This window comes from Centrocercus urophasianus, unplaced genomic scaffold (assembly GCF_019232065.1).
Source record: "Centrocercus urophasianus isolate 14NV4802_14NV808 unplaced genomic scaffold, USGS_Curo_1.0 seq_40, whole genome shotgun sequence".
NCBI classification, from domain to species: domain Eukaryota; kingdom Metazoa; phylum Chordata; class Aves; order Galliformes; family Phasianidae; genus Centrocercus; species Centrocercus urophasianus.
The window spans coordinates 680,399-697,551 of record NW_024884978.1 but is presented as its reverse complement, the minus strand read 5'-3'; the positions used below and the strand labels follow the sequence as shown (position 1 = coordinate 697,551).

At 50.6% G+C, this 17,153-nt stretch overlaps 1 protein-coding gene across 1 annotated transcript in view; it reads right to left on the bottom strand.

Annotated features, from left to right (window-relative positions):
• The window catches only part of SLC39A11 (solute carrier family 39 member 11), a 60,051-nt gene that overhangs the window by 18,418 nt on the left and 24,480 nt on the right, over positions 1 to 17,153 (bottom strand). Inside the window, exon 6 of the mRNA XM_042832800.1 lies at positions 3,718 to 3,888. Coding sequence (XP_042688734.1) covers positions 3,718 to 3,888 — 171 coding nt within the window. The remainder of the gene's footprint in view (positions 1 to 3,717; positions 3,889 to 17,153) is intronic.

Below are 17,153 nucleotides of genomic sequence, written 5' to 3'. Positions count from 1 at the left end.
CTGAGCAGCACAGCACTGAGCAGCACAGCACTGAGCAGCACAGCACTCAGCTCCTGTCCTCGTGCTCTGCTTGAAGCACAGTGAGCATCAGTGCAGGTGGCACAGCAAAATGCCCCTCAGCAGAGCACCTCACCCCAGATGACCATACAGGTGACACATTAAGAGGCATACAGAATGGTTAAGGCTGTGAGAAACAAGAAAGAAAGCAGTGTCCTTTGCCCTTATAGATGTCACCAGCTGAAAGTTTCTTCATTTCAGATCTTTCCTCTCTTGCCCATAGTGGTGCTTCACTTTGTCACTGCAAGACTCCTCCCTCCTCTCCTCGGTGCTTCACAGCCAAGGATGACTTTGTTCCATATTTAGCCCACACACTTTACTGATCCTCACACTTCTGTGCTTGCTTTGTTCCTTCTCAGGGAAAAACAAGAGCAGTGCAGCACGTTGGTCAGCTTCTGGGAATGGGAAATGGAGAAAAGGCTCTGTGTGGAGCCCTTTGGGTTTAGGGCACACCGTGGATGCTTCCACCACCACCACCACCACCACCTCCTACTGGCTTTCTCCCTCTCACCCCCACTTCACTCGGACACCTGAGGCAGAAATAGTGCAGAAATCTTACCAGGGAGCAAACACAGAGCAATAGGGCCACACACAGAAACACGGGGTATCTTACTGCAGAAGTGATGGGGCAATGGGGCTGGGACTAAGTGGGCTCCTCTGGGTCCCTCAGCGCAGTGCCTGCAGCCCCTCCAGCCCCACAGCATCGTAGAAACATAAGGAAAATTCAGGCTGGGTTTCCTTGGCAACATCACCCTGGCTGGAAGCATCCCCTGGTGTGGGCTGCAGGGACCCCCGCGGCACCCCAAGACCAGCACAAGATGCAAGCATCAGTGCACACTGTTCTTAGTGCCTGCACACAGCAGGGGTTGCAGGAAGGAGAAGAGAGTGCAGCCAGCAGAGCCAGCTGGAACAGCCATCCCAAAAACCTGCAGTCCCAAATACCTGCCATTGAATGGTGTGTCTGCAACTGGGCAGCACAGAGCAAAGCAGGGAGCCCATGCCAGACTCACAGCTCCATCCCACACCGTTCCCTCCTCCCTCAGGGATGTGTGCACAGAGGAAGGAGTTTAAGCTCACACCTCGCTAATTGTTATTTGTGATACACCAGTAACATTTTAATTAATTTCAAGTCTTCAGCATAACAACCACCCAAGGTACAAAGATGAAGCAGAATAAACAGGGCTTGATTAAATACATAATTAATGTTCTACTAAAGCCGGCATATATGAATATTAATTAGTGGGGATGTTCTGCTGTTCGGCATCTCCTGTCATTATCAATTTATTCTTTACATTGCCAGCCCCAGCTTTGGAAGGAATTAGCAAAGCTTTTCTTGCCTGCAGAACACAGCAAATTTAGGAGGACGGTCCCTACATTCAATTATCTCAGCACACACAGCAACAAGCCTGGAAGGAAAGATAGACACACTGCCAAGGCTGAAACGTGCTCATCCCCGAGCAGGGCTCAGAGTAAACAAGCCTAGCACTCTGCTGGCAGTCAGAGCAAAAGGCTGTGGAGCAGCAGGCTCAGCTCTGCCCCCCAGCCCTACCTCTGGTTCCGCTCTGGCAAAGTGCTGCTGGGCCAGAGGCGAAAGAGAACAGCTGCTGCCCGGAGCTAAGGTGCAAATATCACAGCTGCAAAGCCCCGGTGCTCCTGTTCTCCCTTCTGGCCTTTAAGTTCTTAGCCCATAGGAGGCCAGAACAGAGCTCCAGCAGTGGCTGCAAGCAGCCCCTTCCCAATTGCATTCACTTCCCTGCAGTACCCAGCCCATGGACGTGCTTCAAATAGAGCAGGGAAGGATGGCAAGCCCTGGGAGCGATGCTGCCAACCATCAGCATCTCGGCTTCTGGGGCATCCCAGCTTTTCAGCTTGCACAGAGCAGCTCAGCCCCACGCCCTCCGTGCTCCTCCTCCAGCACAGCATTAAGCACAGTGTCATTCCACTGCAGGAGTCTGCACTAATTACAGTGTCAGCCTTTCCGCCGGCAGGGATGATAATTGAGGTAGAGCATTACAGTGTTTCCAAACCCTGTGCAGCAGGCGGAGAGCTCAGCAGATCTGGGTGTGCCACCAGGCACTGGGATGATAAAACAGAAGAGCTCTGGGGAAAACAAAACCCAGCAGCATCCTGCCGAATGTCCAGAGACCACGAGCCTGACTTCACCGCACTGAGCCCCAATTCATGGGCTGGACATAAAGCAGCAGCAAGCAACAGGCTGGGTTCAGGGCCCCCACTGGCACAGCTCCCCAAATATTAAGCTTTAATATTGTGACCTTTAAGATGCAAAACGTCTGAGCTCTCACAGCTGCCCAAAGGTGGCTTTGTGCTCTTGCTGAAGCAATGAAATGTTGGATCTGCGTCTCTACAGCAACCTGGGGCGCGCAGTCATTAACTCAGTCCTGTGGGTGTTGCTTTGTTCGTTCCTCTACAAAACTTGCTTTTTGCAATGACAGTGAAAGGAATCCCCCACCAACACAGCCCGAGGCAGTGAGCTGCTCACACAACCCAGCTCCTCACTCCAGGCTCCCTGGCACTTCATTTGCAGAATGCAATCCAATTACCGCTCACTCCGCTCACTCCGAGCAAAAGCTTCCTCCTTTCTGTGTACACACGTGGCTAATTCAAAGCTCTCTGCTCCTCTCCTGCAAGTGCACAGCAGGGCTGGGAATTTGTAAAGAGACTGTGCACCCTGCGGGCTACAAACAGGAGCAGCCCTGGGACCAGTGCCTGCAGCTATAGGATGAGGTGGCCATTGCACTCATAGCAGCTGCATGGCCACAAGCCCCGTGCTCACACCACAGCTCTCTAAAGGGCACTCACCATCCTCCCCATGCTTACAGTTCCAGTTATGCAGAAAAGCCATTTCTTAAACCCCTCGCCTTCATTCAGGCAACAGCCTGAGAGATAGAAAGGAAGCTAGGGATGGAGAAAGAAAGGGGAAGGAACAGACGGGAAGGAGCAGAAGAGGAAAGATGGGAGAGAAAGTCAGGAAAACCGCCTTACATTACTTTCAACATCACTAAGATCTGCAAAGCAGATGAGTGCCTTCAGCTGTTAGCACTTTCTCTCATCTCGCATCATTTCTGGTACCCTCAAAGCCCAGCTCCTGGAACAATGCAGTCCAAGATTCTTGGCCCTGCGGTTTCCCATCTATTGGCACACTCCATCCCTTGAATAAGAAAGTCATCACTGTACTTGTTCCTGCAGAGAAGAATTGCTTTAAAATGCATCTCTTGTTGTACACAGACCAAAAAAGGAATAACAAGAGACCAGAATCCCATTGTCTTTACAGGGCCATCTTTCTCAGTCTCCTCTCAGATTTACAATTTTTGCCCACGACAGGCTGGCAACAAAGTGAGGCTGCAGATGTTAAAGACACACCAGTGAGCCTGCAATTTCCCCTCCCTGCATGAGGTTTTGCTGCCAAAAACTTCCATCGGTTCAGCCCCATGCAAACAGCGCAATGCAGTGTGACAGATCCCACTAGGCAGGTGCCATCTGCAAGCAGCAGTGAAAAGGAGGAAGGGAGAAGAGAAGGCAGCCCCAGAAAATCCTCCTGGGCTGTGTCCTGCTCAGCATCAGCTTCAGGAAGGGTACAGGGATGGACAGACAGAGGGATAGGCAGATTGATGGATGGCCGGGCAGACAGCTGGGCCTTACCTGGGATGTTGTGGATGGTTATAGCAAGGATCATCAGCAGGATCCGCCTCCAGCTGCTGCTGCTGGCTGTCAGGGCAGCATCCCTGGCCAGGGGGAATGCTGGGGGGCTGTCAGGCAGGGGGGTCCCCGCACCTCTCCTTCGCTGGTAGGGCTCCCCGTTCTCAGCCTTATCTGAGGGGACAGAAAGACAGATGTGGGTCAGCAGGATGAGACAGGAGGTGGACACCTCCCACCTTTCCTCTCAGAAGGAGAATGTAGAGAGAAGGAAAAACACCCAGCGAGATTTGTTGCTGCCATCTGTTAATGTCTCTGGGGGTGCCGGGTTCCCGGAGCTCTGCTCCCAGCAGCACAATGACCACCAGCTCTATTCAAACCCCAGGGAGGGCTGCGAAGGGAGGAACAAGCACTGGGCAGTGCTGTAACAAAGCTTGTACAGAACGAGACCAGAATCAAAGCCTTCCAGCTGCTTTCACTTGGCACTTAGCAGAAGTGATAAAACAAATGTCATCAGCATTTCTAAAATATAACTTCTGGGGTCTGAACAAAGCAGCTTCGCTTTGGCACCTCCTCTGCTTGTAAATACGCTTCTCCCATCTCCCTTCTGGCTCTTTTTCATGCACTATTACCTCCAGGATTGCAGGAGTAGGGAGGAAGCAGCCCAAAGTGCAATAGAACTACACCTGTAACGAGTCCCACAGAGCACAGCAGCACGAGGGCAGTTTATGGGAATAAACAGAGCAGACACAGCTTCTGCAGAAGCACAGAGGGCAATTTAGATTCGTGATTTGAACAGCAAAATGACTCTCATGTAAATTATCTGTGCCTTAGCAGAAGGAAAAGCAGCAGCATCCCCACCAGGGAGACAACCAGAGCATCATTCCCTACTCACATGTAGCAGCAGGGCTACGAAGGGGGGAAAACTGCTTGGCTGGGGAAAACTGGGGAATAAAGGAGTAACAGCAGCAGAGACACAGCACTGCAACACACAACAGCAGCCAGAGCTCCAACCAGGGCACAGGGCAGGGAACAAAACAACAGCAAAAGCTAAACAGGGCTGGAAGAGCCTCAAGAGCAAATTGGAGCAGTGCTAAGAGTGGAGCAGGGGGCGGCTTTCAGGGAATAGCTGCTGTGATCAGACGGGCTGCTCACAAGGATGCTGCCAAGACAATTATATAGCAAATAATTATCTGTGCCACATGCATTACTTTGAGTCCTGCTCACAAAAACTCCTCTATATATTCTCCTCAATTTATCATTATTGAATTTCTTCATAAAGCTGCAGGGCAAAGACTCTGCCAAAAGTTTAATTACATACGTGCAGCCTGCTGCATTTTTCATATCCTCTGTAGCCAGCCCTTGAAAAAGATAAATGGCTTTGAGTATGGCTTAAACTGCTGCAAAACATAAAAGCCAACAGACTCCTTATCAGCACGTGAAACAGCTTTTTATTCTTTTATTATTTCTTAATGAAAACTGCTTGCATGAGCCGGAGCTCAGCTCTGCTGCACTTGCAAGCACACACAAACAGATGAAAACACTACCTGCTATCTGCACCCAAAAAGCTCTTCACGACTTCACCTCCTGAATCACTATCAAACCCTATGGAGGCAACAGAGCTCTTTACTTCAGAGCCCTCCCCATTCAGGGATGGCTTTGGTCAACAGCAGCCCCCAACTCTCTGTCCAAGGTCTTGTCCAGGTGCCCATATAACACAGGGCTGGGATTCATGTGCCTTCATCCCTTTGGGATGGGATGGGGTAACCCACAGCACTCAGTGCCTCCCCGCCTGGAGGTACTGGAATGAAAATCATTCACAGCACCAGAATGCTGCTCAACCTTTTCCCCATTGATTTCCTCATCAAATTCTTGCAACAAGACCATCTGCCCTGCTGGGAAGGGATTTTACTGCCAGCGTCCGGAGCACTGCAGACAGGAGGAAATCACTGCACAGCACAGCACATCCATCATGGGCAATGTGGAGGTTCTGCCCTCGGCCAAACTTGCATGAGATAAATTAGCAGCCTCAGTGTAAGTACTGATAAGCATTTGTCAGCTCCCATCCCCAGCCTGTGGGAGAAGGGAAGAAGTGCTGAGCATGAAGAACAACACTTACAAAAATGTGACTAAATGCCACGCACAAGGCGTTCAAAAAAGCTGTTCCGTGTCAGCTTGCACAGGGAATGCTCTCATTTCAGAAGCCTTTAAGATGGACACGCACCCATTCTGCCCAACACCGCACTGCGTTGGCACTTCAGTCTTTTGCACAAAATGGAAACGTGCACTAAACGCTACAGCAGCTCTATTAAAAACATGAGAGATTAGCCAGTGTGCACTGACCCTTGTCTGAGGGTGGGGTGGGGAAGAGAGAACAACCTGCTGAGGAAAACAACGACACAAGGAGCTGCTGTCCCCTCCTGAGGTGCAGAAAATAACAGCACGTCCAATTCTCTCCCCTAATAACTGAGATCAAATTGTATGGGAAACGCCTAAGATCCCCCAAGCCCCTTATAGAACACATATATAACATATATAACATATATAATATATATAACACATGCTGAGGGCATGCAGCTGGTAACACACACCCAAGCACTGCCCCTTTCACCCTCCATAAGCCTGAGATGCTCCATAAACCTTAAGCACACATAACAAATGCTCCTGTTTGATCCCACACCATATGGGCTCCATCACCGCTACTCCTGTGAGGAGCTGGTTCAGTGCCTGCTCTGCTCAGGCAGCACAGCCCAGAGGGAGAGAGGGGAAAAATTCATCTAAGTGCTGAGCTACAGTGCTCCCAGAGCTGCCCATCAGGTGTCAGCAGCTCATTAGCAATTAGCAGAGACAGGCTGAGCTGAGAGCCTGGAAACCAAGCTGTGAAGAGTCTGGAGCATGAGTCTTATGGGAAGGGGATGGTTCATACTAGAGAATTGGAAGCTCAGGGGAGAGCTGCTCTCTTTCCACAACTCCCTGAAGTTGCTCCATTTAGTAGAAATAGGATGAGAGGTGATGGCCTCACATTGCTCCAGGGGAGGTTCAGGTTGGAGATAAGGAAACATTTGTTCTCAGAAAAAGCAGTGATGCACTGGCACAGCTGCCTAGGGAGGTGAGGGCATCACCATCCCAGGTTCCAGAACCATGGGGATGTGGTCAGTGGGCATAGCAGGGCTGGGCTGGACTTGGAGAACTTAGAGATCTTCTCCGATCTTAATGGTTCTATGACTATAATATCTCAGTGCATCAAATTGGGATGGAACTGAACTCATCTCGTGCAATGCAAAGCACGGCAGCAGGAGCAGCTCTATGGGACCTGCAGACCCCACAGCAGGACGGAATCTCACACTGCAGCCCAGCAGCACCCAGCACAGCCCTGCCCTTGCTCCCTGCCTCCCATCCATCTTCCTTCACTCTCCAACCATAAGGAAACCCCAGAAGAGAAAGTGCTTCAAAATTAACAGCCACAGCCCCCGGGGAAGCCAAGCCAGACAAGCTCTCACAGCAGCACATTCAGCCTTTCCAGGACAACACCAATCTTTCTTCATATCTTTTTTCTGCTATTGTTTTAAGGCTCTGCTCAGGTGCTGACAGCCTCTGACTGTGCAGCCATCGATCTGACAGGCACAGACACTCCATGGAATGGGTCAGGGGACACCTTGGCTAAAGCCATTCCCTCATTATATTCTGCAGGAATTTCAGGAAGCAGAGCAGCAACAGCAGATGGGTGCTGGCGAGCACCTGCTCCCCTTCGCATGCTGCTCTTTAACAGATTTTAATTACTGTGAGTAATTAAGCACAGCACCTGTGATGGGAGAGGCACTGCAGGGCCCCAAGCTGGGTCTGCTCTGCTCAGAGCCCACAGTGAGATCAAAGGGAATGGAAATGAAGGACAGCCTTTTCCCTTCCCTGTTTCAAGGAACGAGTCCCCAAGTGCAAGAGAAGCACAGCTGACAGAAAGCCTGCTCATGCAACAAAGCTGCTGAACGGGGAGCTCCGTGGAGTTGCCCAACTATGGCCAAAGAATGGTGCTTTTAAAACACGTTGCTTATTCAGCACTAGCAAAAGCAGCAGTGAGGAGCTCAGGGATCAAACCCACAGACCAGCAGAGATGAGCAGCAGGGGACACCTGTGACACCATTTACACGCTGCGTGACCACAGTCCCAGCCTGCTGGCACAAGCTCAGCACTCTGTTCCCCCCACCCACCAAGGAACAAATGTATTTCCAACATTTCTGGCAGATAAAAGAGGTCTCTGCATCTGCTGGGGCTTTCAGTAAAGAAGATAAATAGAGAGTGTCATGACTCACTGTCTATTAGGCGCCTTCATTTATCCAAGCGTGCACAGGAGCTCTCATAAAAGGTTGTTTAATTCAGCATGACTGACTACCACTGGCTCTCAGACACGCGGTTATTGCTGGGATCCGTCTGAAGTTTGGAGTCAGGAGGAGGCAGCAGCCATCCCCTGCTCCAGAGAGCATCAGACAATGAGCAAAGGGGTTCCTGCAGCCCAGCTCCCAACACAGCACTGCACAGAACAACACAGCCTGCAATCAGCCCCAGTATTAATGGCCAAAAAGGGAAAGGAGCTGGGAGACTCCTGGAGCCAAAGGCTGCCCTCCCTGCCCCACACCGTCCCCACCCTGGGCAATCCCAGGAAAGGGGGACACATGCAGCTCCAGAGCAGCCCTCCCCAGCTTCACAAGTGCTACTTCCATGCACATGGCCCTGATGCTAACACAAGAACTTCTCCTCCCTCCCTGTAATCCATCATCAAGAATGGGTGAAATTCAATGAAATCACTGCTCCAGCCCTCAGCACCTTCCTTTACCTACAGCAGCTGAGAAATCACACACAGCAGGCACACAACACATGGGCCTTACTGCTGCTTTCCTTTTATCTTCCCATATTTTCTGTGATCTCTCTCCTGCTGCAGGTGATGCTCTGAGCTGCCAGCAATGTCCAGGCTGGGAAAGGCTCCAGGCATCCCAGGGAGCTGCTGCTGTGCTCAGAGGTGCACTCCAGGATGGGAAAACGAGTGCATAACACAGCTGTTAATTCAGACAAAGAGGCACTTGAGAAAAGCAATGAAGATGAGAAGAAACAGCACAGCAAGCCAAGCCTCTGGAAATCTCCACAAGGTGCAACAAAGCAGCACCTTCCTTTTCCAAAGCTGCATCAATTCACTCCCATAACCCTCAAGCATCTGCTTGCAGCGAAGCCAATGCCTCGGGAGCTGCCTCCACATGTGGTGGTGGTGGTCCAGGACGGTCCCCAGAGCAGGGACCTGATTGGGGATGGGGCAGGGAGTGAAAACCTGGCATGGGAGCAGCCTGACCCCCACCCCAAAACCAGCAGTGCAAGGCACAGAGGAGACTTTCCCAAGATCAGGACCTCCCATGGCCGTGCCACCAAGCTGTGCTTGGGTGAAGGACTGAGCAATGGCAGCAGTGGCACAGCCCCAACCCAGCACACAGCGGCACTGCAGTAACACCGAGGCCAAAGCATCCCTCACCCCTGAGGGTGACATAGGTGACATTGTGCCAAAGAGGAGGAGGATGGCTGCCCAAAGCTCACCTCTTGGTGTTTGCAGCATTTAAAGATTAATTTCTTGGGCAAGAGCAGCAACACAACGTTAAATGTAATTACATGCACCAGGTCCTTTTAAGCAAACTAATTCCTGCTAACTTCCAAGAGCTCTTCAAAGAGCTCCCAGTAGATGAAGTGTACTGCTGAATCATTTTATGCTGAAAATTTACACATCTGAGATAACTTAATTGCTTCATTTTGGAGCACTACGCTGCATTCAGATCTCTGATCCCTCGCAAGGAGCAGCACCTGATCTTAGCAACATGGGATGCATTGGATTCCTGAAGTAAGGGAACAACAAATAGATCTCTTTAGTTAATAATAAGGAAACTGAGCTCATATTTGGGACACAGGATGGGATCAGCAGGAGTGGTGCCACCCATGGGGCCACCACGGTGCTCTGGATGCTCAGAATCACATCCTCATGGCCATCATTGTGCCACAGCGCCCCTCAGCAGGGCTCCATCCATCTGCTCTTTGTGCAGACTTCTTGCAGCACTCCCAGGACGCCAGCCTAAAACCAGCCCAGAGGAGCAGCTCTATTCTTCTCCATTATTTCCATAATTTCAGCCTCACATGCCTTCATTCAAAGTCCTTTTAGTCTTCTTGTTTTCATCCCAGAAGGACATCGCCGCTTCAGCTACAGAAGTTCCCTTTGCAAATTAATTCAATTTGTTGGAAAATAGGAATCGATGAATAAATGCATGAGGGACCAGAGGTCCAAACAACCACAGAAACTGCACCGCAGGGCCGTGCCCAGCGCAGCCCATTGACATTCCACATTGCACAGAGGATGACAGAGCAGTGCCAGCACCCATCCACAGCCATCAGCTGCCCTCACAAGCACAGCACTCACCAACTCCTGCCCAAACATCCATTGCTATCAGAACATTACCAGTCTGGTTGGACGCCTCGCCACGCTCTCACAAAGCTCCTAGAAAACAAAGTGCAGCTTGAAAAAAAATCATTCTACAAATTGCATTCCTTGCAGCAGAGCAGGAGCAGCACCGGGCATCAGCACCAAAAAAAAAAAAAGAGAACGGGGCACAGGGACAGCTAGAAAGGGCTGAAAGAGCCTAGAAAGTATTGTACTGATTCTTTTACAATCCAGGAATGGCTCACGGATGCTGTCAGCACCTGCATTCCAATTGCAGGGCACAGCCACGCTGCAGCACGCAGGCAGATCCCCTCGCTAACAAAGAGGAGCCGCCCGGAGGAGCAGCAAAATAAATAAAGAAGCAGCATTTCGACCTGAGGAATTGTAGATTCAGTGCAATTGCACTGCTTGAAGGCAGCTTGCACCATCTGCTGCCACAGACCCGGTGCAGCCCTGCAGACACCCTGTGGGATGCAGCACGTGTGGGGTGGGAGCAGCAAAACGGGGGGTGAGGAGCGTGCTGCAAGCGTGCAGACAGATGGCAGCGAGCGTGCACAGCACCGGGACTCACAGGCAAATAGGGCTCCAAAAATAGAGCCTGGAGTTGAGCATGGGAGAAAATGTGATGAGAAACCACCTAATCTTAAAAAAGGAAAAATAACCATCATCATCAAGTGTTTTTTTTTTCAGCTGTAGATAAGAACATCTAGATTTTTTTTCTTTCTGTCCCGTTCTGCAGGACAAAAGCTGAGATGACCCAGCAGAGGGGGGAGGAGGTGGTGCAGGGACACATCCTGCACCTCCCCAGCAGCACTGCACAGATTGCCATCAGCTCCATGCGCTGGGGTTGCTCCTGCCCCATAGCCTCCTGAAAAATATAAAACACATAGACATATATACATAAATATAAGAGAAAAAGCCCTGTTTGCCCTCTACTTATACACTGCAGCTGTTTTGCATGATGAAGATGAAGTCAAGGTGCAGCCTCCAAAGGCAGAGGCTGAGCACAAGGCTGGTGCCTGGGCAGGAGGTCACCTGGGTCCCCAGCACGATCCAAATGGATCTCAGGTGGGTCACTGGGTGCCAGCCAGGTTGGAGCAGGGCTATGCAGGGGAAGCTCTGCTGGCAGGGCTCCCTTGGCACAGCACCAGCGGGAGCTCACTCTGCAGACACCAGGAAATCCAAATGAAATGAAGGCACTGATAAGTCCCCCCATGGCACCAAGGACAGTCATACACTCAGCCTTAGGCATGCAATGTAAAATCCAGAGCTGTCACAGCACAGCCATCATTGGGGACTTCTCCAAAAATATTATTCAAGCACTCGAATCCTTCAAAAGTACTCAGAGGACGTCTCTAAACAGCACAGCCCAAGCAGCTGGGGAAGCTCCTGGTGATGGCATCTTTGCAACCAGGGCTGTTGGCAGCACAATAGGGGCACTAAACCTTCCCTGTGCCTGGAGAGTTGGGGGGAAGCAGCCCTGTTTCACACCACAGAGGCTTTTTTTGGAAGCAACGCTTCTGCTTGCACTTCAGTTGTTAAACCTCCATCTAATATATTCATGCAATTCTTGCATACCTTATGTAGCAATTAATATTTAAGAAGCAAGTGCATGAAAATAGATACAGACAGGTTAAAAATTAAGTTCCTTTGCAGGCTCTGCAAGCTTTTTTTTTTTTTCCTCCAGGGCTACAAGCTGAAGGCAAAGCACCACGTTGTGTGCTTGTGATCTGCACACACCAGGTGTTACATCAGCAGTACAAAATCCCAGCACCTCTCCCAGATCCCATTGCCTGCACAGCTCCATCATCACCCCTTGCTTTTTTAAGAGCTCCTTTTGAGGCTGCCTACCAGCCCGAAGCCCTGAGCCCAGCAGAGCTCTGGTCCCACCAGTTCCAGGAGCAATAGGGCTGTGAGCGCAGCATTTGTCAGTGCCATCGATGCTCAGAGCTGGGGAAGCTTCCTGAGGGGGAGGAAAGAAAGCGTGGATTCTAGTGCAGAGGCATGTTCATCATCCTGTGCCATATACCACAGAGCAGACTGCATGGAGAGGGCCAGGGCAGCAACCACCGGCCCAGGCCATCGTGGACAGATGTGGAAACGTGCTGGAATTGAAATCAGATGGGAAAGAATCAGTGCCACAGATCACAGGAGGACTCCCACCAATAGGAAAAAACAATCAGCTGCTCTCAGAAGGAATACAGCTTCCTGAGCCTCTCGGCCCTCCCTGCACCCAGAGGATCACTGCAGCACTTGGGAGGTTTGCGCTTGCTCAGAGTTGGCACAGAGCAAAGCAGAGGCAGGAGAGCCCCAGCAACAATCAGAAATCCCAAAGCAGCACAGGGCTGTGCAAGCAGAGCCCTCCATGGTCACACCTAAAGTGAGCAGGGCACTGCACCTGTGTGGCAACAGACACTATATATATATAACATTATATATATATACACACACACATATATGGGGCAGGAGACCATTCGCCTTGCTCCAGCTCAGGATTGCCCAAATTCCCAGCCCATCATTTCCCAGCCCCACAGCACACCTCACTCACTTGAAGTCACATCAACCCTGCCTGCTTTCATACACTGTTATACTTAATGTTTGTTTAGTTTCAATGTGGGGGAACAACCCATTTCCCCATGCAATTCATTCCCTTTCCTTTATGCCCTTCATGCTCCACGTCCTGTAAGCATCCCTGGCTGCTATCACTGCTGTCATACCTGATGACTGCAAGAGGTCCCAATGATCATTTCGCTCCCCCCAAAGCATCCTTAGGGCAAATCACATTTATGCCTGTCCCCATTCAACTGAAGAGCCACATCAAGAAAATAAATGAATTATTGCGTTTATTGAATGAAGTCAAAAGAAAAGAAAAAAAAAACAACAACAACAAAGCAACATCCATTTCAAAAGCAATAACACTGATTGCCAGTTCAGCTCAATTTAATAAACCTTGATATATTTAAGAGTTTCTTGAAGGCAGCTGCAGTGGAATGGTTCCCCTGTGCTATCCCACTATCCCCTTGCAGTCTGTAACGGGATGAGGATGGATCCCAACCCTCTGCACAGCTTCCAAAGCTCAATGCAGCCCTGGAGAAGTCCCCAAGGGATGCTCCAGTGGATGCTCCTGTAGGACAGAGGATAGCAGAGGAGCCCACCTCTCATGGCTCTCCCACTCTGTACGATCCTGCATCACTGTACAGCGCCAACAGAGCTGCCCCAACCAACTGAGGGTGGAACAGAGGCTGCTTAACTTATTTGATAAAGAGGCAGAGTTAAAAACTGAGTGAGAAAGGTAACAGATTGCCGGGCGTAGCCAGGAAATTAAAGCTCCTTGCTAATATTGCATAGAGTTAACGAGACTCAATTTGGGAAATGACTTCTCTGATTAAGGGCCATAAGCACTGCAGAAAGCATCTCGGCAGCCTCCAAGCCTGCTGATAGCACTGATTTCAGAGCATGTCCTGACAGCACATCACTCAGCAAACCTCAATAAGCCCCACAGACGAACAGATTGTGCTTACACAAAGCAAGCACGGAGCAGAGCAAAGGGCTCTGCAGGTGGGTGTGAAGGCTGCAGCACCTGGGAGCCCACCCAGCCCACCTGGCTTGCTAGCTTTGCTTTAGAGTAAAGGGACAGCCACACACAGCAAACAGGAGAGCAGAAAGCCACGTCCTGTGCTGTTAAATCTGTGCCTGTGTTGACACAACAGGTAAGAGGCTCACAGGAAAAGCCACTTCAAAGACAACAAACAGCCTCTCCATTCTCAGGTGCATCTGTCCCCTCCCTGCCCACACACACAGCACAGGATGCACGAGGCATCACTGCACCATCCATGGGATTCCAAAGCCCAAAGACTAGCAAGGTTGGTAGGGCTGGAACCCCCTACCAGGGGGGGTTGGAACAAGATGAGCTCTAAAGGTCCCTTTCCAACCCAAACCATTCTGCAATTTAAAGGTAATTCTGTGCCATCCTCCTCCACCTGTACCACATCCCTGGAACATTCAAGGAGAACAAAATGTCACCATCTCTGAGGGCTGATGGAAACGAGCCTGCATTTCCAAAAAGGGAATGGAAGCATTGGAAATGACGCATCTCCAAGAGCCGAACAGACGAAGATGGAGAAGCCAGAAGCAAAGCTGAGCCCTTCTGGCCACATTCCATTTGGGAGAACACTGAAGGAACGAAGGATGCGTTACCAAGAAGCTATGGAAGGCAGAGCCAGTGGGGAGCAGTGCCAGGAGTGCAAGGCATGAACAAATGCCACCCCCCCTCCCCCCCCCCCCAAGGGCTGGGCAGCAGGCAGCTCCTCTCCTCGGTCCCACAGGAGCATCCACTGGAGCATCCCTTGGGGACTTCTCCAGGGCTGCACTGCACTTTAGAAGCTGTGCAGAGGGCTGGGATCCATCCTCATCCCGTTACAGACTGCAAGGGGATAGTGAGATAGCACAGGGGAACCATTCCACTGCAGCTGCCTTCAAGAAACGACTCTTAAGTCTGAGTAGCACAGGGCTGTAGGGAGCAGCAGCCACCAGCTGGGGCACAGACACAAGGACTCTGCCCCACAGCACAGCTGCCCCTAGAGGTCGCAGGCTGACGCTTGCTCGGGGATTGGGCTGAATGTGGCTGGAAACTCGACAGATTCACACCAGGAGTTATTGACTGCAGACCTGGAGGAGCGCAGGGAGACAGAACTGAGCCCACAGAAACATTCCCAAACACTTTTCACCTGCCAAGGTGCACTGACACACAAAGAGATGCTCACACTGTGCCAAGGGTGAAGGAGAACAAACCACCCTTCCACATCTAGACTCAGAACTGCAGGTTCTGATCAGAACAGGGGCATGAGGCCCCAACTGAAGGCAGCTTTTTATCAGTTGCTGAGGGATTACATGCTCTGATTTTTTATGTTTATTTTTTGAAGCTCTGTGTATATAAATTCACACTTAGTCATGGCCATAAAACCCACCGCCAGCACCCAGCTTGACAAGGACGGTCAATAACCATTTGAAATGCTCAAGAAAGGGGCATTAGAATGTTTTTAAATCAATACAGCCATAGCCAGAGGCGTTCATCACCAAGCTGGCTATTAAAATTCAAAATGAATTGATGCCTTTGGAGTGCAGCAGCTCTCCAGGCCAAGCATGGCATGAGCGTGTCAGCGCTGTTACAAATGCAGCGGGATCAACAAAAAGCAGTGAGCATCCCTTTCTGCAGGAGGATCTGCGTGTTGCATACGTTGTAATGGTTTAATGAACCTTCCTGACACACACACGGGGCTCTGGCTGGATATTGCTGCCATGAATCACTGCGGGTCGCGTGGCTGCTGAGGCACCGTGCAGCATCACTGCTCACAGCTCTGCTGCTGCTTGGGGAGTGAAGACGGGGGTACAGCCCTGCAATGGGCACAGGTCACTGCCATGGAGGAGTTTTCCCCCTTGGCAGCTGGACCAGGGAGCAGAGGGTCCTTAGGGCCCTCAGAGACCCATTTTATTCTTGTATCCACCAAACTCTTGCTGGAATGCTGTACCCAAAAGCCATGCAGAGCTTACAAACCTCAGATTTTCGAAATACTTCTTTACATCCCAAAGAAAAGAACGCAGTCTTCTATAGAGAGCAGCCCTAAAGACACTGCTGCACAGAATCACTGAGGTTGGAAAAGACTTCCAAGTTCCCCAAGTCCAACCCCAATCATCCCACCGTGCCCATAACCACATCCCTCAGTGCCATATTCCCATGGTTCTGGAACACCTCCAGGGATGGTAACATTCCCACACCCCCGGGCAGCTGTGCCAGTGCCCGACCACTCTTTTGGAGAAGAAACACCTACATACACCTATAAACGTTCCTAATATCAAACCTAACACCCCACCCCCCGGCATAACATAAAACCATTCCCTCTCATCCCATCTGTTACCTGGGAGCAGATGCTGACCTTCACCCCACCATAACCTCCAGGCTGTGAAGAGAGATAAGCTCTCCCCTGAGCCTCCTCCAGAACCAACCATCCCATTCCCTCAGCTGCACTCCGTAAAACCTGTGCTCCAGCTGCTCTGCCCCAGGCTGGCAGGGACACACTGTGACCAAAGTGCAGGACCTGGCACTTGGTCTCATACCACCAGCCTCAAACCATGGATCCAGCCTACATCCTTCCACAGGGCTTTTCTACCCTCAGGCTGACCAACATTTCCTCCCAGCTTGGTGCCAAATATACTGAGGGTGCACTCGATCCCCTCAACCCAGATCATCAATGAAGATATTAAGATACCAAACAGGGCCAGCTCCTTCCCTGTCTTAGGGAACACCAAGACAGGAGGAACCCCATTAGCTCCAGTCATCCCAGTGAGCACAGCACACACCAGCCCCAAACCCATGAGAAATGGGGCCAGGAGGGGATTTTCCAGCTGCAGGGACACAGCCAGGTGACAGAGGTGAGCAATACGTACGTTGTGCCTGGTGTACAAAGCCCACGCTCCACCCTCTGCCCTCTCTTTTTAATCACTCTCTAAGGGGTTTGGGGCCTTCTTTCATCTCTGCAGCTCCTTTCCTTCCTTTCATCAGAGGTTTATTACATCATTAGAGGATTTTAACTGCCCGCATGCTGATGAAAGCTGTGCTGCATGAATGAGGTCTGCTTCCTCTCTGCACAGTCCACGGCAGCAACTGTGATACACAATAATTGCCTTTGAAGGGAAAAAAAAAAAAAATGAAGCAGAAAGGGACAGAATAACCCTCAGAAAAAAAAAAAGCAAAGAATTAGAGAGGCTCTGATGAGTCTCGGGCAGCTCCGGGGCTGGCGCTGGCAGTGCAGCTGGTTTGCTGCAGCAGCTCAAATTTAAGAGGAGAAAAAAAAAAAAATACAATTTTCATCTAACAAGATTTGTCTACAATGTCCCCAAGTCCCGTGGCTCATATAAGTAACACATTTAATGAAATTTCATTTCGTAAACACGCTATTTCACACACCAGTACTTTCCCCCA